Source organism: Pinus tabuliformis, chromosome 2_2, assembly GCF_031772625.1.
Source record: "Pinus tabuliformis cultivar Carrire ecotype Pingquan chromosome 2_2, CPIR1, whole genome shotgun sequence".
NCBI lineage: Eukaryota > Viridiplantae > Streptophyta > Pinopsida > Pinales > Pinaceae > Pinus > Pinus tabuliformis.
In genome coordinates, this window is record NC_142300.1 from 628,302,945 (window position 1) to 628,324,126 (window position 21,182).

Here is a 21,182-nt window from a genome sequence, read left to right on the forward strand (position 1 = left end):
AGGTATGTGGTTTGTTGTATGAAATGAAGCTGGTCTTCTAGTGAAGGGAATAAGTGTTGCATACATTAAAGAAAGGCTTATATGATAAGCAATGGTATGCACAAAGATTAGTCATTATGATATAGAGTTTTGATCTTTGTATGTTAGACAGATTATGTTTAATTACATTAACAATGCATGACCCAAGCTAGCCATAGTAAACGTGAGATAGTACTCCATTAATGATGATTTGAATTGGAACAACAGACTATGGCAAAATTGGGAATGCTGAGAGTATTAACTCAACTGTTGTTGACATTTATACATTAATGAGTATTTGCATATGCTTTTATACATGACAATATTGTATGCATGAACATTCTTGGAAATGGAATATGTGTTAACTGATGCATATTTATAACTAACGTTGCTGATGGGATTAAGTAGTGGTAGCTTAATGGCAACAAGAAACTCATCACATAAATTGCTGCAATGTGAAATGCAACTATAAATGAGAAAGAATGATGTTATATGATATGCATGAATTATGTTATTTGGAAAATTTGCATGCATACAACATGTATGATGGATATGTTTCCCATCAATCTTGATGTTGTGGACCCATGTTGGGGGTTAAGTGTAAATGCATGATATACACGCATGTTTGTTGTGCTAATGATAATGATTATATGGTTCATTGTGTAAATTACTTTGAGAAAGAGTAATAAAAGAGAAATTTAACATGCCAGACAGTTGCGGATAGTTGGGTTGATGACAGTTACCTGCCTGGAGGGGTTGATGGTACCTGTCTGCCCGGATTGTGAAAGGCTTGAATGCCTTGGGTTGATGACAGTTACCTGCCCGGAGGGGTTGATGGTACCTGTCTACCCGGATTGTGAAAGGCTTGAATGCCTTGGGTTGATGACAGTTACCTGCCCGGAGGGGTTGATGGTACTTGTCTGCCCGGATTTTGAAAGGCTGGATTGCCTTGGGTTGATGGCAGCTACCTGCCCGGAGGGGTTGATGGTACTTGTCTGCCCAGATTTACCCTCCCTGGAATTCTTGAACTGGTTGGCCAGTGGAATTCCATGTTAGACCTGGTGAGGTCTCTATCAAAGAAACTGTCTGGATGTGAAAATGACTCAGTTTGGTTGTGGAAACCAGTTCCCATGGGTTGGGAATTCTTTAGTCCATTGTGATCTCATGGCTAAAGGAATTAACTAATCAGCTATATGTCATGTTAGAAATGAATTTTACATATAGTTGTGTAAAATATGTTATGCACATTTAATAAGAAATGAGCTTAGTGCTCAATAAGGAGTAATTGGAAATTTTAATTCCTTTATTGTAGTATTAATTTTGTGAACATCTTAGTGGGAGCTAAGACAATTTTTTTTGCTTGATGCTGTGATAGACTGTTTTGATGATTAGAGAGCTAGGTGCTCTTTTGGTACATCTAGAAGCACTTTACGGATGTCTTTAGTAAGAATTCGTTCAGTGTGCACGTGAGAAGTGATTTATCATTTGATGATTAGTGTTAGTGCTCTTTAAGTACTTGTAGAAGTACTGTGATTTAGAAATCATCTAGCATTGCACAGTTGAATTGATAGTCAAAAGTATTTCATTTGACTCAAAATATAGTGACTAATGCAATTGAATTTGTTAGTCATATAATATAGGAATTACTTACCATGGAGGATTGAAGAATTGTCCAACCACTATTGAAATGCTTACATGAAGGTATTCATGATTTTCAGGCATAGATGGTAAGTAATGGTAAGTTGACACAGAGAATTGTTTATTATGAATGAATAAGGGCCAAGTGGTGGCGATTAGAAGTTGCATATTTTTGCAATTATGAATGCTTCTGACTATTGATGCGTATAACTAATGATATTTCTTATGATTATATCATTACTATTTTATTTGTTGTCATTTCTTGGAATGAAAACTCTGATTTTAAGAGGAAGGGTAGGGTCACATTTTGTGTGGATTCGATGGTAGTACCATGAGTAAGATCTCAAGTTCTCAATGAAAGATGAACACCGAGGACGGTGTTCCTGTTAAGGGGGGGAGTATGTAACATCTCTGCCGCGTCATAATAAACCGTATGAGATATTTACGGGTTGGTTGTAACTGAGGGTCGGTAGTAACTCAACAGTTACGAATAGTTAACAGTTGGTATTTGAAACGGATTCTTGGTTCGGAACTGCTTCTTGGATTCGATTTTAACCTGGATCTCTGCAAAGGATCGGGGTGTGTCTCGTTGCTCTTACCTGGAGTTAGTTTATTCAGCTCCGTTTTGTCCGCTCCCTAAACTTGATCACTCGGCTCTAATGCCCTGTTTTGGAGGTCGGATTTGGTTTTCATCCAGCTTGGGGGCCTTTCATACTTCTCAGACAGCAGCGTTGTTTCTTTGATGTGGAGGTCAAGCTGTAGCTCTCTGCACTTGGTATTCGGAGCAAGAGATGACGGAGGATTTCGATCCAGTTGCCTCATAGCCATTTCCTCATTGTTCAAGGCAGATTTCAAATAACAATCTCTCACAATTGTTGCAAGATGTGCCCAAATCGATTCACAATGATGTCGCCTACGTATTGGAAGACTGGTCTATGAGGTTACGTGTTTGATCCACGCTCCTCTGTTTCTGTTTCGGCAGAGCATCACGCTGAACATATGAAGGTCATGTGTTTGACATACAATGGTGTTGCTTCTGTATCCTGGGAGCCTATTCGGTTCAACACATTCAATTTGTCGTTTCTGCAAAGGCGGCGTGTGGTTACTCCCGTAATCCCATGTCCGACAGATAAATTTGCAAGAGACCGCCTGTGTCTAAACATATATGCTGACGACGTAATCATGCGGTCCAGTTCCCCTGTCAGCTATTGTTCAAGTTGCATTGTTGCAGCTGTTGTGCGCTCCATGTCTACAACAGCTTCAGCTTGTTGATGACGCAACTGAAGAGATAAGTATTATGACAATCTTGGAAAACATAAGAGTTGATGCTGGTATTGTGAAACGAGTATGCGTTATTGTTTATAAACATAGCTATTTTGGGCAACGTTATGAATATGTGTTATTTTAATAGCTATTGCATTCTTGGAGAAGAGAATGAGTGTTAAAGAAATATAAGTAAATATTGCATTCTTGGCATATTAAAGAAAAATAGATCTATATAATGCATTCTTGGCATATTAAAGAAATAGATCTAAATAATGCATTCGCATTCTTGGCATATTAAAGAAAGGGAAGCTAATATTGCATTTATGGAAAGAAAGAATGCATATAATAGAAATAGAAGTAAGCTGGATTTTATTGGAAAGGAATGCATGTGCAAGGGCGCACAGCAATAGTTATTACCTGGTATGTAAACATAACCATTGTGTTATTTGTTTTAAAAGAGATATGGACTTGTAAACTAATGGTTAGATCTCTTAGAGAGAGATATGCACCAGTGTGAATAAGCATTGTGAAAAGTAGAACAAGATTTTACTTGAATAGATGTACTAGTTAGTTAGTATGTTATGCTTACTCATGCAGATGAGTAGAAGATAAAAGATCCTTATTAAAGGTTGTTTAATGAATTATTGATAATGTATCTAATATTGTTTCCAAGCTTGTTGTCAACAGTATTGACAGGAAACGATGGCAGTTGGTTCCCAAGGAAAGTGAAGTTTAACATTGACGGGATAAGGATTATTCGTCCATGCAGATAAGTCAAAGCTGCCATTGTATTGTCCATTGCTAGAACAATTATGCCACAAGGATTATTGCATGTGGCGGTATGTAAATAAAAGATTACATTAAAACTGTATTAGCTTATAGCTAGCTATGTGATAGCTTATGGATAATTCATTGTAATGATTTTAATAACAATGGTTAAGGGATGGAATCCCTTATAAGCCATTGAGTGAGGGGTAAAAACCCTCACGAGCGTTTAATAATAAGATTAAACGTTTGCTGGTTTTCACCCTACGGGGTTTCCAGGGTATATCTGTGTTCTATGGAATCCTTGATGTTGATGGCTCTTTATTTGATGGCATGATTATAATGTTCAAGCGTGAGATTAATTAATATGGTTATGGAAATCATGAAATAGATGCAAGGATTCATGAGATAGATTATGTTATTACACTACCACAGTGGTGGTTAATGGTTATGTAACTTACCGTCTGCTATTGCAATTTACTTGATACATTAATGAACTCTATGTCTAATGGTTAATGATGATTGTGGAGTTATGAATTTGATAAATTACTAGTGGGTAATTTGTATAAAAATTCTAATTTCCTACTTTTACCTGCGAGGTTACCGGGGTATGTGACACTTTTCCTTTCCCACCCCTTTTCCTTTCCCAGAGTAAAAGTAGCTCTTTTCTTCTTAACTGTAGAGTGGTTAGGAAATCCGTTTTTGGTTCCTTCCGTGATTTTCGAACAGTGATATATTATTAACAAAATCTTAATTAACAAAACAAATGTACTTATTATAAAGTTCCTCTCTAACTCTTAGGTAAATTAATCAATTCAAATCACCTCACGTACTTTCTGGTGTTACAAATAGCGAGATCTTTGAAACATGTAAGAGGATTTCCAAACAGTCATATATTATTAACAAAACAAATGTACTTATTATAAAGTTCCTCTCTAACTCTTATGTAAATTAATCAGTTCAAAGTTCCTCTCTAACTCTTATGTAAATTAATCAGTTCAAATCACCTAACGTACTTTGGGGTGTTACAAATAGCGAGATCTTTGAAACATGTGAGACAATATAAGTTTTTTATTTAGATCGAAAGAGATTTCACAAACTAAGAATGGAAACAAGTTTTCATTAAGGAATATATAAATTAAAAAAAAAAAATTGTAAAAATATAATAAATTTATTTTTAATTTTTTATATTCTATATATATATAAGATTTTATAAATTTATTAGCCTTAAAATTATTTTTTTTCTAAGCAACACTACCTACTTTTGTATTAATATTTACAGCTGAAACTTTACATTCGAGATTCTTGTTGCCCATGTCCATTTGTGGCTCCATGGGCAGCTGTGACATAGTCCAAAAACCAATTACACCTGGTAATGTATCCAGTTTTAACCAGTGCAACCCCCAACAAAAAAAGTCCCTAAACATCTCTGTAAAACCCACGCAGGGGCAGAGTTTTCCAATTGGATTACTCAGACATCTACAGGGCATGTGGTTATGGCCCAAAACAAAAAAGCTACTATCCATATCAGAAGAGAAAACAAGTAACAGCAGTAGACACATGAGACCCAGTAACATCATTGAACAGAAAACACTAGAAAGACACAAGACAACAGGAGAGATAACAGAACCGTCCACGATCCCACACGCGTCCAGGCAGAATGCGGGAGAGCCACCTGGGCCTAGTCCTCGGTCGCATCTTCCTCCGGCTCGTCCTCTGGCTCAGCCTCACGAATCCAAGCCCATCCATGTCCCTCTGGTAAGCCGTCCATGAAGGCTGGCAATTCAGGTTCGCGCATATGGCTGGATGGGTGGTGGTGCTCCCGCAATGCAGTGCCCCTTGAGCTTGAAGCCTCACCCTGTGGCCGCTTACCTTTGTCAACCACCCGACATTCTTCCGCCAGAGCCTGTGGCAATCTTCCTTCTTGCTCCAGGGGAATTCCCCCCTCGTTGTCCAAGGGATTTTCCATTGCAGGTGGCCGAGGCAAGCCATCCTCATTCTCCTCAGGGATCCTGGTGAATAACACAGATATGTGGGCATTGATACCCAAATTTTCTCTGGAATTGCCCAGTGTGAAAATGACCGAGCCAAACGCAGGTAGCCTTGGCTCGCCATTGTTGGACCCTCCAGCTTCCACAAATTGGCTAGCCTGCACAGGAGGAGCTCCCACACGTCAATGGCAGTAACAACAGCAGCAGTGGTGATGTGAATCAGCTGCAGGCCCGCGAGAGGATCTGGCTCGCCCTGAACCTCTGCCTCTTCGACATGGCATTCTTTCCCGCACCATTCTTCCAGTAACTTCTTCCTCAGACAGAGTTCCCTTCCAATTCGGCTCCGGGTAGCACACAAATGTACGCAGGCAAGAACCAGGGAGGACCAGCAGTCGGCCAGCCTCCCCCAAATCAACAATAACCCCGTAATTCTCAGAATTCTGAGCATGAACACCATCGCTTTGGGTATCAACTGCCCCCAAATCGCAATTCTTATCGTCCCCCTCATTCTTTCGAAGTTCTCCCGCATTGAATGCGGCCATCAACCTCAGCTATGGTCCCTGCGCCTTCATTAAGGCTGGTATGCTGCATTGCTTGGCGAAGGGAGGTGGCGGCGAGGAGCCTTAAAGAGCTCCGTCCGTCGCGTGTCCTATCGGCCGTGGCAAGTGGCTCTTCCTGGCTATGCGAGGTGGCACCCGCATCCGGGGCAGCAGCCTCCTCTTGGATTAAGCTTTCACATTCCTGGAGCTGCTACCTGTTTGAAATGGTATTTGTGTTGCCCGAGATTAGGGGAGTGCTGGTCTCAACACCAATATTGGCCAGTAGATCTGCAATTTTGTTTCCCTCCCGTCGAGTGTGTTTGAAGGAGATGGCCCTTGCATTGTCAATCCTATGCGCGATTTCATTTAATCTTGCCTCAAGTCTCCAGCTGGGAGCTATCTTCCTTGCTTGTGAACCATTATGTATACGAGTTACCATGTTGATGAGAATTTGAGAGTCCCCTTCTACAATTAAGGGTTGGAGGTTGAGGTTCCAGGCAATTTGAAGGCCCTGCCAGAGCCCCTCCAACTCTGCTGAGTTGTTGGTGTCCCATCCAATACTTCCAAAGTAGATTTGTAGAGGAATTCCCTCATGATTCCTGATAATGCCTCCAAACCCTGCTGCTCCTGGGTTGCCTTTGGAGGCCCCGTCAAAGTTTAGCTTATAAGAGTTTTCAGGGGGAGCAATCCAATGACAATCTTTTCGAATGCTGCTATTGGGAAGGTTGCTTCTTTGGGGATCATGAGGTATCTGCAGCTGCCAATTTCTTAGAATATTCTGCTCACTGTCCACAGACGGCCAGTCTTCTTTGGTCCAACTTTGGAGCGCCATAGTTTCTTGAATGTTTCTTTGAATCTTGTTCCATATTACATCTAGCGGCGATCTTTTGTTCTTGAAGATACGCTGATTTCTTTCCTTCCAAATATTCCAGAGGACAATCCCTGGGATAATGCACCACAGATAATTGAGAAGTGAACTTTTGTAAGGTTGCCTGGGCCATAGCCTTATGGAATTGATTATGTCTTCCTCCTCTATGCCTTGTCTTTGACATTTGAATCTGACCCTGTTCCAGAGAAGCTTGGCTAAGGGGCAGGAATTCAATAGATGCTGGAGGGTTTCCTCCTCCTGAAGGCAATTGTGACAGATCGAGGGGCCATGGAAGTTTCTCTTTCTGAGCTTGTCCCAGGTGAGAATCTTTTTGTGCCCGGTCAGCCAGAGAAAGTAGGAGATCTTTGGCCAAGGACCAAGCTCCCATATTTTCTTCCATAGAGGGTCGGGGTTAGCTGCGAAGTTACATAGAATTTTATAGGCTTCTGCTGTGGTATAGGTTCCTTTGGGCAGGTATCCCCATCTGAGAATGTCCTCGCCATTATCCTGTCTTATTCTTCTTTTCCGTAACTCGCTATCCAGCTCCATGTTCATCCTGTCATCTTCTCTGCTGAGGATTTGGCCGCTTGATTTCCATTTTCTGAAGCCCACTTCTAGTTCTGGTTGCCAGTAATGTTGGACCTTTTCCTGTTGCTGTTCCTGCCTCTCCGGAATCATTGAAGGGTGGAGAATGTTCGTAAGTCTGGGCAATTGATTCCAGGCGTCCATCCAAAATCTTGCGCTACAACCGTTCCTGATTTCCCAGAAGCTGTGCTGTTGGATAATGTGATGGTGTTGCTTTGCTGCGTTCCATATCAAAGAGCCTTTTTCAGTGGGAGTGAATCTGATGAGTTCCTCGGGGGGTCTGTTGTCTGCATATTTAGCTGTCCATATCGTTCCCCATGGTTTGTCTGGGTTGGTGAGCCACTGCCACCAGATCTTGGCATTCATGATGGCGTTACTGTGTTCAGGGTCTCTTAGCCCAATTCCTCCTTTGTCCTTGGGCATGCAGACTTTTGTCCATCTAACCAAGGCCCATTTTCGATTGGTGGCCGAGCTGCTCCATAAGAAATTTCGCTGCATGTTCCTGAGGCTTTTTAAAACCCATTTTGGGGCGGCTAAAGAAGAGAACAAGTAAAGAGGCATTGCTTGCAGAATCGATTTGATGAGTACAATTCGGCTGGCCAAATTTAGCGTCCTGTGAGTCCAGAGGTTGAGGCGACTTTCGATTTTATCCAGTAGGGTGCGCCAGGCAGAGTGCTTGATTGCTGAAGCAGTGAGAGGGGCACCTAAGTACTTGGAGGGAAGAGACGCAGAGGGAAAGCCTAAAATGCGAGAGACAGCAGATTTGACAGACGGGGGAGTGTGAAAAAAGAAAATTTGCGATTTGGTGCAGTTGATAGTCATGCCAGACGCCAGAGAGAAGTCCTGGAGGAGGCCTTTGAGTCTACGGGCTTCTTGAGCCGAGGGATAACCAAACAGCATTGTATCATCAACGAATTGCTGATGGGAGAGGGCAGGGGAGTTGTGCATAGAGATACCCTTGATTTGCTGCAAGCGAAGAGCTTGCTTGATGTGCCTCCCCAGCCCTTCGGCCATCAAAACGAAAAGAAAGGGGGAGAGGGGGTCTCCTTGCCGGATGCCCCTGGAGGGATTGAAAGAACGGGAGGGAATGCCATTAACCAGGATGGAGAAATGAGTAGAGTTAATCATGTTCAGGATCCATCTTATCCAAGGAGGACAAAAGCCAAAGGCTTTAAGCATATGATGGATATAGCTCCAGTTCAATTTGTCAAATGCTTTTGAAAGATCTAGTTTGAGAAGCATACCTGCTTGCTTAGAGTTCTTGAGAGAGTGGATGATTTCGTGAGAGAGGAGGATACCATCCATTATGTGTCGTCCCTCCACGTAGCCTGACTGCTCCTTGGATATAAGTGCTGGCAGAAGCGGTTTGAGCCGATTAGCTATGACCTTTGAGATTACTTTGTAAATGACATTGCATAATGCAATGGGACGGAATTTATCCGGAGTGATGGATTCTTCCTCCTTGGGAATGAGAGCGATGAAGGTAGCGTTGAGGGAGGGAAGAATCCAACGTGTTGCTCTGGATTCTTCAACTATCTGCCAGACTTCCTCTTTTAACATATCCCAGAAGGCATGGAAGAAAGTAGTTGTGAACCCGTCGGGACCTGGGGCTTTACCCTCTTTGAGTTGTTTCATGGCATCATCCACTTCCTCTATGCTGATGGGGCGCATTAAGAGTTCATTTTGTTCCTCTGTAATGATTTTTGGAATATTGCTGGTAATTTTGTTTATGGCTTGTTGCCTGTCTTCTCCTTGCTCTTGATGGACTTGTTGGAAATGATTGAGGAGCTCAGCTTCAATCCCTTCATGCGTTTCTACCTTGTCACCTGCTTGGTTTTGGATGAAGGGGATATTATTGTACATTCTCCTTTGAACTGTTGTTCGATGGAAGAATTTAGTGTTGCGCTCCCCCTCTTTCAACCATCGAACTCTTGACTTTTGCTTCCAATAGATTTCTTCCTGCTTCCCCCTTTCGTCCAATAAGTTGTGAATGTGGCGTTCCTTCTCCAGCGTTGCTTCCGTGTGCCCCTCCGTGATGATCTGCTGATGAAGGTTTTCCAAGTCCTGCATGAGCTTTTTCTTCTCCTCGAAAATGTTGCCAAAAGTTTCTTTATTCCATTTTTTCAGATGGCTTTTGAGAAATATTAGTTTCTTCTGAAATTGGTACATTTTCGCTCCTTCTGGAGGGATGTATGAGGCCCAGATGGTCTTAACAAGCTCCTTGAAGTTAGGATGAGTGAGCCAGAAACCTTCGAACCTGAAAGGTCTTTTGGTCATGTTGTCGGGTCTTTGCCATTGAAGAGCTATTGGCCAATGGTCTGAACCTGTATGAGCAAGTATGGTTGCTGAGAAATCTCCTCCTAAGTGGACCGCGTTGTCCGAGAGGAGGAAGCGATCCAACTTGGAGGCGATTTGATGCTTGCCTGCCCTGTGATTGCTCCAAGTATAGGTACCATTGCAGAACGGCATATCTATAAGGGAAGCCGAGTTTATGAACTCTTTGAATCGATCAACCTCAGGCTCCAATCTGCTTCTTCCTCCAAGCTTTTCTTCCGATTTGGTAATCATGTTGAAATCCCCAGCAGCGATCCAGAGCGGGAATTTCCTGCTATTACTTAGGACTTCGATAGTGTCCAAAAGCTCTACCTTACTGCTAGTTTCTTGCGGGAAGTAGACATTTGACAAGTTGCCATGAATGTTAGTCCCCAGAATATGGAAGGTGGCCTGTATCAGATGATGCGCTGCATGAAAGTCGGTTAGGAAGACCGCTTGAGTATTCCAAGCTATAGCCAGTCCTCCCGAGGCTCCAGAAGCATCGACCGCTACTGAACGACATCCTGGCCAGGCTTTTGATAGGAAGCTGTCTAACATAGAGCTATTACATTTGGTCTCCTGGAGAAAGCAAATTTGGGGCTTTTCCTTTTTTATCATGTTTCTCAACATCCTGAGTTTTCCGGGGCTATTAAGCCCTCTTATATTCCAGGATACAAGCTTCATGTTTAACCGCTGACAGAGGGCTTGAAGTACTTAGTCAATTTGGCGTATCTGCCTGAGTCGACTAAGATTTTCCCAATCTCTATCGTTCTTTGCAAATCTGTCTTTCGGCCCCTTTTCTTCGAGTCCTTATGGCGCTGAGTGCCGTCCCATTGGCTGCCTGGCTGAATCCCTAGTTGGTTTTGGTAGTAGGCGCGAGAAATGACCAATTCGAGTTTATCAAGTTGAAACTCTGGGATGGCATCATATGCTTTCCTTCTACATGCAGCCTCCATTTCTAGGAGATCTAGGCCATGTAGGTCTATGCTTTCCGGTTCCTCGTCCATTATATGCACTTGATTGCTGTCTTCGTTGCCAGAATCTTGATTCTGGGGAATGTCATTTTTGCCATCAACCTCCATATCTTTGAGATTTTCGGCTGAATTGGTCTGATCCTTTTGCAGAATGATGGGGCTAGAGATGGGGGCTGAGGTTTTGGGAGGGGAGAAGGAGGTAGGGGGAGGGGAGGAGGAGGAGGGATGATCAGGAGCGGCATCCTTGTTGAAGGGGGGATCTTCCGAGGATTGTCCAAGAATGTCGAAGCTGTTCTTGGTTACTGGGCCATGCGGCTTGCGGGGCTGGGGTTTGTGACCATTGGAGGGCTTTTTATGCGCACGCTTCCTGCCTGAGACTTTAGTAAATCCATCCTGAGCAGGGGAACCTGAGGAATCTGGAGGACTAGATTGAATATTCAGAGGGCAATCCCTGAAAAGATGACCTAGGGTATGACATTTCCTGCATCGGAAAGGAACATGCTCGTAGTCGAGAGGCTGAATCCACTCTTCATCACGATGGGCAAGCATGACTGACTCGGGGAGAGCCTCATTAAGGCGAATGAAGACACAAATCCGGGCATAGGAGGTGTACTTACGAGATAGGGTTTCTTCTGCTACTTTGATGAAATCGCCGACTCCATTGCCAATCTTTTTGAGGAGCTCCTCCCCCCAGTATTCGTTCGGGAGCGAATACAGCCTGATCCAAACAGGAGCCCATGTTAGGTCCTCTTTATCCGGGTTAAATTTGGGGATCCAGTCGCGTAAATATAGCCCAGCCGAGTTGAAAAAATAGGGCCCTCCTACTAGAATCCTGTGTTTATCCTCCGGACAGTAGAATATAGCAGTGAAGAATCCTTTCGGCCCTAGCTGTAGCGTGACATCCCCTTTAGGTTTCCATTTTGCAGCTATCCAGCCATATAGGGCCCTTTCAGTTGGCCAGAAACCGATGAACTTGCCAATGAGGGCATGGTCCTTCATGAACTCTATTCTCTCATCGATCTTGTCTCCAGGCAGCTCGATCCTTGGTCTGACCTTGGCTGCTGGTCGGCACGTGCTTGAGGTGATTTGCGGGCTTTCTCCAGGCATTCCAGCTTCTTCTTGCGGTGCGCTATCGCCTTCTTTGCGATTTCCATCATTGTTGAGGTCTTTTTGAGGTTTTTTGCCCCTGTTCAAGATTTCTTCGTCCACGGATCCAAAGATCACTTGATGCTCAGGATCTGACTGCGGTGGGGAGGGCTCCGACGCCCCCCCTGGGGATGAGCCATCCCTGGCCCGAATGCGCTGCAGGACTGGGTGCTACAGCAGCTTACGCAGTATCTGAGAAGGTATTTTCTTCACTGTTTGTCGGCGCCGTTTGCAGGAATTCGCAGAACCCTAGCAGAGCCCGATATCGTAACCAATTTTTGTAATATCAAAAGCATCCCTTAAAATTATTACAAATATTTTATAAATTTATTAGCCTTAAAATTATTACAAATAGTTTATTATATAATTTATGAGAATGGAAATATTAGCCTTAAAATTATTGCAAATAGTTTATTATATAATTTATGAGAATGGAATATAAATATATAGAATAACAATAATTTCTACTAACTAATATAAATTTATTTAATTAACTATTATCCTTTTTAGTGTAATATAAAATCACAATTTATTATATAATTTATAAGAATTGAATATTATTACATAGATAACTAATATAAATTTATTTAATTAACTGTTACCCTTTATATTGTAAGATAAAATCACAAATTTTGAAAAAAAATATTACTATAATTATAATTAATCCTTATTTACATAATCTAAAATTTAGGTTAAAAAAATAATAATCATTTACATGGTATCAAGATCTATATTTGAAAAATTAATAATCATTTACATGATATCAAAATTTATATTTGAAAAATTTAAAGTGTAAAATTTTGAAAAAAAATTATTACTATAATTATAATTAATTATTATTTACATAATTATAATTAATTATTATTTACATAATCTAGATTAAAAAATTAATAATCATTTACATGATATCAAAATCTATCTTTAAAAAAGTGTAATTTAAGAAAAAAAATTAATTGTAATTTATAAAATTTAAAATAATTTTTTAAGAAATATTATTTAATTTTTTTTAAATTATACTTTATAAAATTTAAAATATTCTTTAATTTTTTAAATGTCATTTTTATTTATTTGTAATCAAAATTTGGTTTATAAAATTTTAAAATAAGATACAATTTAAAAATATCATTCCCAATATAAATCATATATATAATAATAATTTTAGATTAAAAAACTAATAATCATTTACATGATATCAAAATCTATATTTAAAAAAGTCATTTCCAATATAAATCATATATATAATAATAATTTTAGATTAAAAAACTAATAATCATTTACATGATATCAAAATCTATATTTAAAAAAGTGTAATTTAAAAATTAAAAAAAAAAAAAAAAAAAAATTATAATTTATAAAATTTAAAATAATTTTTTAAGAAATATTGTTTAATTTTTTTAAATTATAATTTATAAAATTTAAAATATTCTTTAATTTTTTAAATGTCATTTTTATTTATTTGTAATCAAAATTTGGTTTATAAAATTTTAAAATAAAATACAATTTAAAAATATCATTCCCATATAAATCATATATATAATAATAAATTTAAAATTATGTCTTTATATATATAAATCATATATAGATAATAAATTTAAAATTATATCTTATACAGGTAATTAATTAATTAATATATATATATATATATATATATATATATAAAATTAAAAAATAATATTATTGTCTTATGATATTTCTATGTTTTATAATTTTAGTAGGTTTGTTTTAAATATGAATCCATCTCTGTTTCGTTAGAGTGCTATTTAATTATAAAATGGTTTGTTTTTAATATGAATCTATCTCTCTTTTGTTAGAGTGTTGTTTAATTATTTTATAATTTTACTAGGTTTGTTTTTAATATGAATCTATCTCTATTTAGTTAGAGTGATGTTTGTTTAATTATTTTTTATGTTCAATAATTTTTTTGAATTTATAAATAAATTTACTTTAATTAAAAACATACAGTTCAACCTTCCACTTCATTTGAAATTATTTTTTGAATTTATAAATAAATTACTTTAATTAAAAACATACGGTTCAACTTTCCACTTTATTTGAAATTTGGAAGTTTGAGATGTATATGTGAAGTTATTTATAAATTCAAAAATAATTATTTAACATTAATAGAAATGGTGTTTAATTAAGAGCGAAATGGCAGCAGCAAAAGCGAAATGGTGTTTAATTATTTTTTATGTTAAATAATTTTTTTGAATTTATAAATAAATTTACTTTAATTAAAAACATACAGTTCAGCCTTCCACTTTATTTGAAATTATTTTTTGAATTTATAAATAAATTTACTTTAATTAAAAACATACCATTCAACTTTCCACTTTATTTGAAATTTGGAAGTTTGAGATGTATATGTGAATTTATTTATAAATTCAAAAATAATTATTTAATATGAAAAAATTACATTTTTTTGAAAAATTATAATATATAATTTTTTAAAATTACAATTAAAATAGTTGAACAATACTCTAACTCAACTTTAAATAATAAATAAAAAATTTAAACATGAAATAGTTAAACAACACTCTAACCTAACTTATAATTTAGACATGAAATCGTTAAACAGTGGAAACTCTAATATAAATATAAAACTCAATTATGAGCCAAAAAACTGGTTAGAAAATATATATAAATTTGGACATGCGCATCTAACATTATACTGCAATTAACTCAACATTGATTAGAAATAATAATAGTAAATTACCTCTTCAATGCATGGAAATATGAGTTGAGTTAAATAATAGAAGTCTAATATGAATTTTAACACAACATTATAGTACAATTAACTCAACCATGAACCAAAAAAATTGGTTAGAAATAGTAAATTACCCATGCCATGCAATGGGTTGAGAGATGAGTTGAGCTCGTGTGAATTTGTGAGTTTGAATGAGCGAGAGAAAAGTGAACGTGTGCATCTAAAAAACAAATTAACATATTGTCATATTTCCATATTTAGTAAATTATAGTAAATTACAAATTAACTTAGAGTTTGATTCCATATTTAATAAATTAAACCTACATATACGTGTGATTGGGTCATTGTGATGTAATGAGTGTGAATTGTCTGGATGGATGATGATGTTTAACGAATAGAAATATTCTTCCATTATTTTCTTCCATCGGCTTTCGTATCAACCCTCGTCTCACCATCGAATCCATCGGCGCGGGTTTCACACATCTGATTTTACTTTCATTCAACTCGTCTCGCGATCGAATGCATCAGTAGCTTAAGGTAGTTGCTGCAGCGCGTACCGTGAATAACCCATCAATGGCTACTAATCTCCCAGGTATTTGTGATGTCCTCAAAATATTATTGTGTCTTATGATTTTTCTATGTTTTATAATTTTACTAGGTTTGTTTTTAATATGAATCCATCTGTGTTTCGTAAGCAGGGCAAGATATAACGGATGGATGGAAGCCAACGCTGGAACAGAAAACGGTACTGGAATCTATTCACAAAAGCGGCATTCATTCACCAACGTTGACAGAGATAGAAAGTATTACTAAACAGTTACAAATGCATGGCGAAGTAGAAGAAAATAATGTGTCGTATTGGTTCCACAACTCTAATGCTGCTGCTGGGGAGAAAGAGATACCCAACCCTAACGCTGCTGCTGGGGAGAAAGAGATACCCAACCCTAACGCTGGTGCTGCTGCTGGGGAGAAAGAGATACCCAACCCTAACGCTGCTGCTGGGGAGAAAGAGATACCCAACCCTAACGCTGCTGCTGCTGGTGGGGAGAAAGAGATACCCAACTCTAATGCTGCTGCTGGTGGGGAGAAAGAGATACCGAGGAAAAAAAAGACATCCCAATTATTACCATCACAACCTAAACCTGAACCAGGTATATATATATATGTTCTATATACCGTCCATTTAGAGGCTTATTTCTATGTTTTAATTCTACTTCTGATTTACCGTTTTAAAAATTTCAGCTTCAGGGGAGTCTGTACTCTGGGCTCCATACTTGTTAACCAATGCAGCTCCCATATCAGCAACAAGAACACAAGTAAGTACAAATTAAATTAAGAGTTTTTGTGTGGAGAATATTTAAGAATTTAATGAGGATATATTTTTCACATGTTTTATATAATTCAAAATGAAGCTGAAGCCCTCGTCCTTGTTATATTTTTCAGTGTACAGATGATGAAGTGAAAATGAAGCCCTCCTTGTTTTTCGATCATTCATGCTCCTTCTGCGAAAATGTGGAGAGGATTCCAACATTGGAATTATTTCCGCTCCGTCCTGATCGCGGTGGGCGGGATTATTGAAAGGCCGTGTGTTGCTCTCAGAGATATTGTACAATGTTGACCTATTTCAAGTTTGCAACGGCTTTATATCAATTGCCATTGTAAATCATTCATTCATTCGTTCCTTCCTTTCAGTTAAGATTTATGGGCAGAGCCCTAGAGTTCAGTTTTGAAGAGAAGAGGCATCAGAGTTGGCTGAGCTATAAGATCACCCAGTTTGTTTTTAGTGGTGTTTCTCCATCCCATGCATAAAATTTTGTCTCTGATTTCCAATCTTTTGTAATTATTTTATAATGCATAATATTATTCAGATTTCCAATTTTTTGTAATTATTTTATAATGGATAATATTATTCAGATTTCCATTCTTTTGTAATTATTTTATAATGCAAAATATTATTCATGTATCCATGTATTTTTTGTAATTATTTTATAATGCATAATATTATTCGGATTTCCATTTTTTTGTAATTATTTTATAATGCAAAATATTATTCATGTATCCATGTTAAAATATTATTCATGTATCCATGTATTTTTTGTAATTATTTTATAATGCATAATATTATTAGGATTTCCATTTTTTTAATTATTTTATAATGCAAAATATTATTCATCTATCCATGTTAAAATTGAATTGTATAATTTATAATAATATTTAAACAAATATTTTTTTTATTAAGATATGAATTTAATAAAAATATAAACTAATGGGTTTGGTCTCTCGGTCAACCAGAGAAACTACTAGTGTCTTTCTTGCTTGCTTCGTTGCTGAATCAATAGGACTGGAACCGTAGCTACTGCTTCTAACTCCGCCTCCGTTGGTGGGACCGGATATCCAATGATGAACGGAAACACAACTGCGTTTGCCTCTCTTTACATAGGAAAAGGTCTTAAGTTAGAATGGATTTATATATGATTAATGTTAATTATTTTTTTTTCTCTGCAAAGATTAAGATTTATTAACTTAAAGTAAAAATAATTTTACAAGTAATGGAGGCCTCAGAAAGAATTTATGAGGGCTCTCTACACAACAAGTTTGCCCAGCATGGAAGGATTCTCGGCATATATGCTACAAAAAACTACATGATAGAAACACATTTCAGAGAAGGACCAGTAGATCAGAAGACTGTGCATGAGTACAAGAGAGCTAATATCCATAGCGAGTCTGACTGTAAAAATGTTGCCACTGCCGTGGAAATGACCAAAAGCGTCAAGATGATGGAATTGAGTCATGACTATATTCAAAGAAACTTGGATGCGTTCATCTGCTTGACAGCCAAAAAACAAAAACGAGACAAAACAGACCCAAGTGGCCTTAGGCTTCCATATCCCCGCCAGGAGTCTTCTCTTCTGCTGGACAGTCGCTACCCAAACATAGATCGTCATTGCCGGCCTTATCATCCTCTGGGATTAACATGGGGTGATTAGTATCATTCAGAATTCCATCCCCAGCAGCAGGGAGAATATCTACATGGGGCGGAATGATTCTTGGACTGTCAATTTGACCTGGTTGATCAACCAAATCTTTCTCCTGGCTTCCCACTGTCAAATGTTGCTCGCTACTCTGAGAGGGTTCCGGAACTATGCAGGCCAGAGGATGGATCTGGTTTTCTTCTTACGAGAGGATGATGGTGATATGGGCAGAAATCAGAGGCCTTTTGAGATTGCTTTGGAATTTAAAATGGGTGGTTTGAAAAGCACTATTCAGGATTGGTCTACGAGCAGGGCTAGGAGATTGCACATTCGCCTGAGAGGGAGGGAGATTTACGGGAGATTGTTTAGGGTTCTCAGAACTGCTAGCTGTAGGGCGAGAGCCATTACTATGATGCCCTCTGGGTCGTTTCCTGCCACCTTGGCGGACCATATTGAGGAGCGTAGAGAGGGCCACAGAATCAACAAAACAAGAAAAGAAGGCAGTTGAGAGTCAGAATGATTGAGCCAGAGAACAGGAAATACACACTGAGAGGGTCTGAGAAGGGAGGTGAAATCCACTTACCCCTGAAACAAGCCTAAGTCCTGCAGAGCACGCCTCTGTAAACGGAGAACTTCTCGCCGCCCGAAACCTTCGTAAGCCAGAACTCAGAGCAAGTAGAATGAATACTAACCATGAGAGGGGTGAGCCGGGATGCCTTGAATATAACATTCCTTGCCATGCTTCGAACAGAGCACACCATAAATGCCCAGATACTGCCATATCCATCGTAATGTTGTTTATCAGTTTTACATGAGGTGAGGTTCTGGGGAGCCCCACTGCTCTGCAGCATGCGGTACTTGCATTTAACAGTTGGCTTGTATACCATTTATGACACCTGTGTCACCCGCATCCGAGGCAATTTCTGCATGATGAGAATTAAGAGTTGTAGTGCCACCCGCACCCAGGGGTATTTCTTCTATTTTAGGCATTTCCTTCTGCACTAGATTGTTAAAGTCCAGGAGTTGAGATTCAGATATGAAATTAGTGAGTGATCCATCATGTAGATACATCCCACAGTCGACTCCCATATTAGCTAATAGGTCCGCAACTTTGTTCCCTTCTCTTCGAATGTGTTTCAAGGAGACCGCTCTGTGGGAGGAAGACCAGCGTTCAATATGTTGTAGCCTTTGTGCCATTCTCCAACTGTTACTGATCTTGGAGGAGGGGGAGCCCTGTAGAATTCTCGAGACCATTTTGATGATGATTTGAGAGTGTCCCTCTATTATAAGAGGAAAGAGGTCCTTACCTTGCGCCAGAAGTAGCCCTTGCCATAGACCTTCTAACTCCGCTAAGTTATTGGTGTCCCACCCTCTTGAGCTTAAGAAGGTTAAGATAGGAGCTCCCTTGTGATCTCTGAAGATCCCTCCAAAGCCAGAATTCCCTAGGTTACCCTTTGAGGCGCCATCAAAATTTAGCTTATACATGTTCATTGGGGAGGGAGCCATTTCTCTGGTGAGTGACCTCTCGAAGGCTTTGTTCCTTTGATCAGCTGTTCTTGCTTCCTTTGGAAATTCCAATTATTCCATATTGATTGTTCCTGTGGGATAGTTGGGAAGTCCTCTTGGTACCAGGTCTTGAGAGATATGGTTTCTTCAATATTTTGATTGATGATTTTCCATATGTCATCCAGCGATTTGGTGTGATTCTTGAATATTCTACCATTTCTCTCCTTCCATATGGCCCACATAACAAATCCTGGGATGAGCTTCCAGAGAAAATTTAGGATCTTACTTTGATAGGGGTGGTGGTCCCAGTTGCGCACAGTAGCAGTGATATCTCCATTGGCTCCTCCTTCTTTTTGACAACGGAAACTGATTTTTTGCCATAGCTTGTGTGCCAACGGACAGTAATACATGAGGTGTTCAATGGTTTCCTCATCGTTTTTACAGTTGGGACAGATGGAGGGTCCATAGAAGTTTCTTTTTCTCAGATTGTCCCATGTGAGAATCTTTTTGTGACAAAGGAGCCAAAGAAAGGTAGACACTTTCGGCCAGATGGAGGGATCCCATATTTTGCTCCAGAGCGAGTCCAGCACCATGTGTTCCTTGATAAGTATATTGTAGGCCTCTCTTGTGGAGTAGGTTCCCTTTTCTTCATATCCCCATCTGAGAATGTACTTTTCCTCAGAATATTGAATTTTCCTTTTCATTAATTCTGTATCCAGAATTTGTTGGTCTTGCATCGGCCCCTGTCTTAGGATCTGAGTCGCTTTGAGCCACTCTCTGTAGTCTTGGTGTGAGGAATTGCGCCAGAAATTTCTCACCGTATTTTGAGGTCACATATCTTGTTCCAGAAGAGTATTTGGAGGGAAAAGGTCCCTGAGTTTGGGCATCTGTTGCCAGGAGTCTTCCCAAAACCTAGCATTACCGCCATTCTTCACTTCCCAAAATCTATGCTGTTGTATGAGGTTCTTGTGCTGTTTGGCCGAGTTCCACATGATTGAGCCTGTGCTGGTCTCTGATATTCTAATTAGTTCCTCCCTTGGACAATTTCCCACATATTTAGCTGTCCATAAGGAGGCCCAAGGGGTGAGAGGTTCCGAAAGCCATTTCCACTAGATTCGAGCCCCCATAACTGCATTGTTGTGAGTGGGATACCTCAATCCTATACCGCCTCCTTTCTTTGGAAGACATGTTGTTTCCCATTTAACTAGAGCCCACTTGCGCTTGAGGCCGTTGTTGCCCCAAAGAAACGATCTTTCGATAGTTTTGATTTCTTTAAGAACCCATTTGGGAGCCACAAGGATGGAGAAGAGGTATAAAGGCATAGCTTGAAGGACAGCTTTAATGAGGACAAGACGGCTTGCCATGTTAAGTGATCTGTGAGTCCAAGAGGAGAGCCGCACTTCCAGATTTTCTAGAAGGATTCTCCAGGAAGAGTGCTTTAGGCCAGAGGCAATGAGCGGAACACCTAGATAAGAGGAGGGGAGTTTAGCAGAGGAGAAGCCTAGGATGCATATAATGGCTGACTGAGTGACTGAGGGGGTATGAAAGAAGAAAATTTGAGATTTGGAGTGATTGATAGAGGCACCAGAGGCTTCCGAGAAGTCCGTCAAAAGAGTTTTGAGCTGACGAGCCTCTTGGACCGAAGGATGCCCAAAAAGCATATTATCATCAACAAATTGTTGATGAGTGAAAACAGGGGAGTTGTGAAAGGAGAGGCCTTTGAGACAGAGAGATTGCTGAGCAGATCTAATACTACGACCTAAACCCTCCGCCATGATAACAAACAGGAAAGGGGAGAGGGGGTCTCCCTGCCTGATGCCACGAGAAGGATGAAAGGTAGCAGAGGGAATGCCATTGATTAAAACTAAGAAAAAGGAGGATGAGATGAGGCTCATAA

General features: G+C 39.3%; 1 protein-coding gene across 1 annotated transcript; it reads right to left on the reverse strand.

Moving 5' to 3' along the window:
• Positions 1 to 6,428: 6,428 nt before the first annotated feature.
• Positions 6,429 to 9,947, reverse strand: LOC149194200 (uncharacterized). The gene has a single exon (XM_089407579.1). The coding sequence runs from the start codon at positions 9,945 to 9,947 to the stop codon at positions 6,429 to 6,431; it is 3,519 nt and encodes a 1,172-aa protein (XP_089263705.1).
• Between the last annotated feature and the right edge of the window lie 11,235 nt (positions 9,948 to 21,182).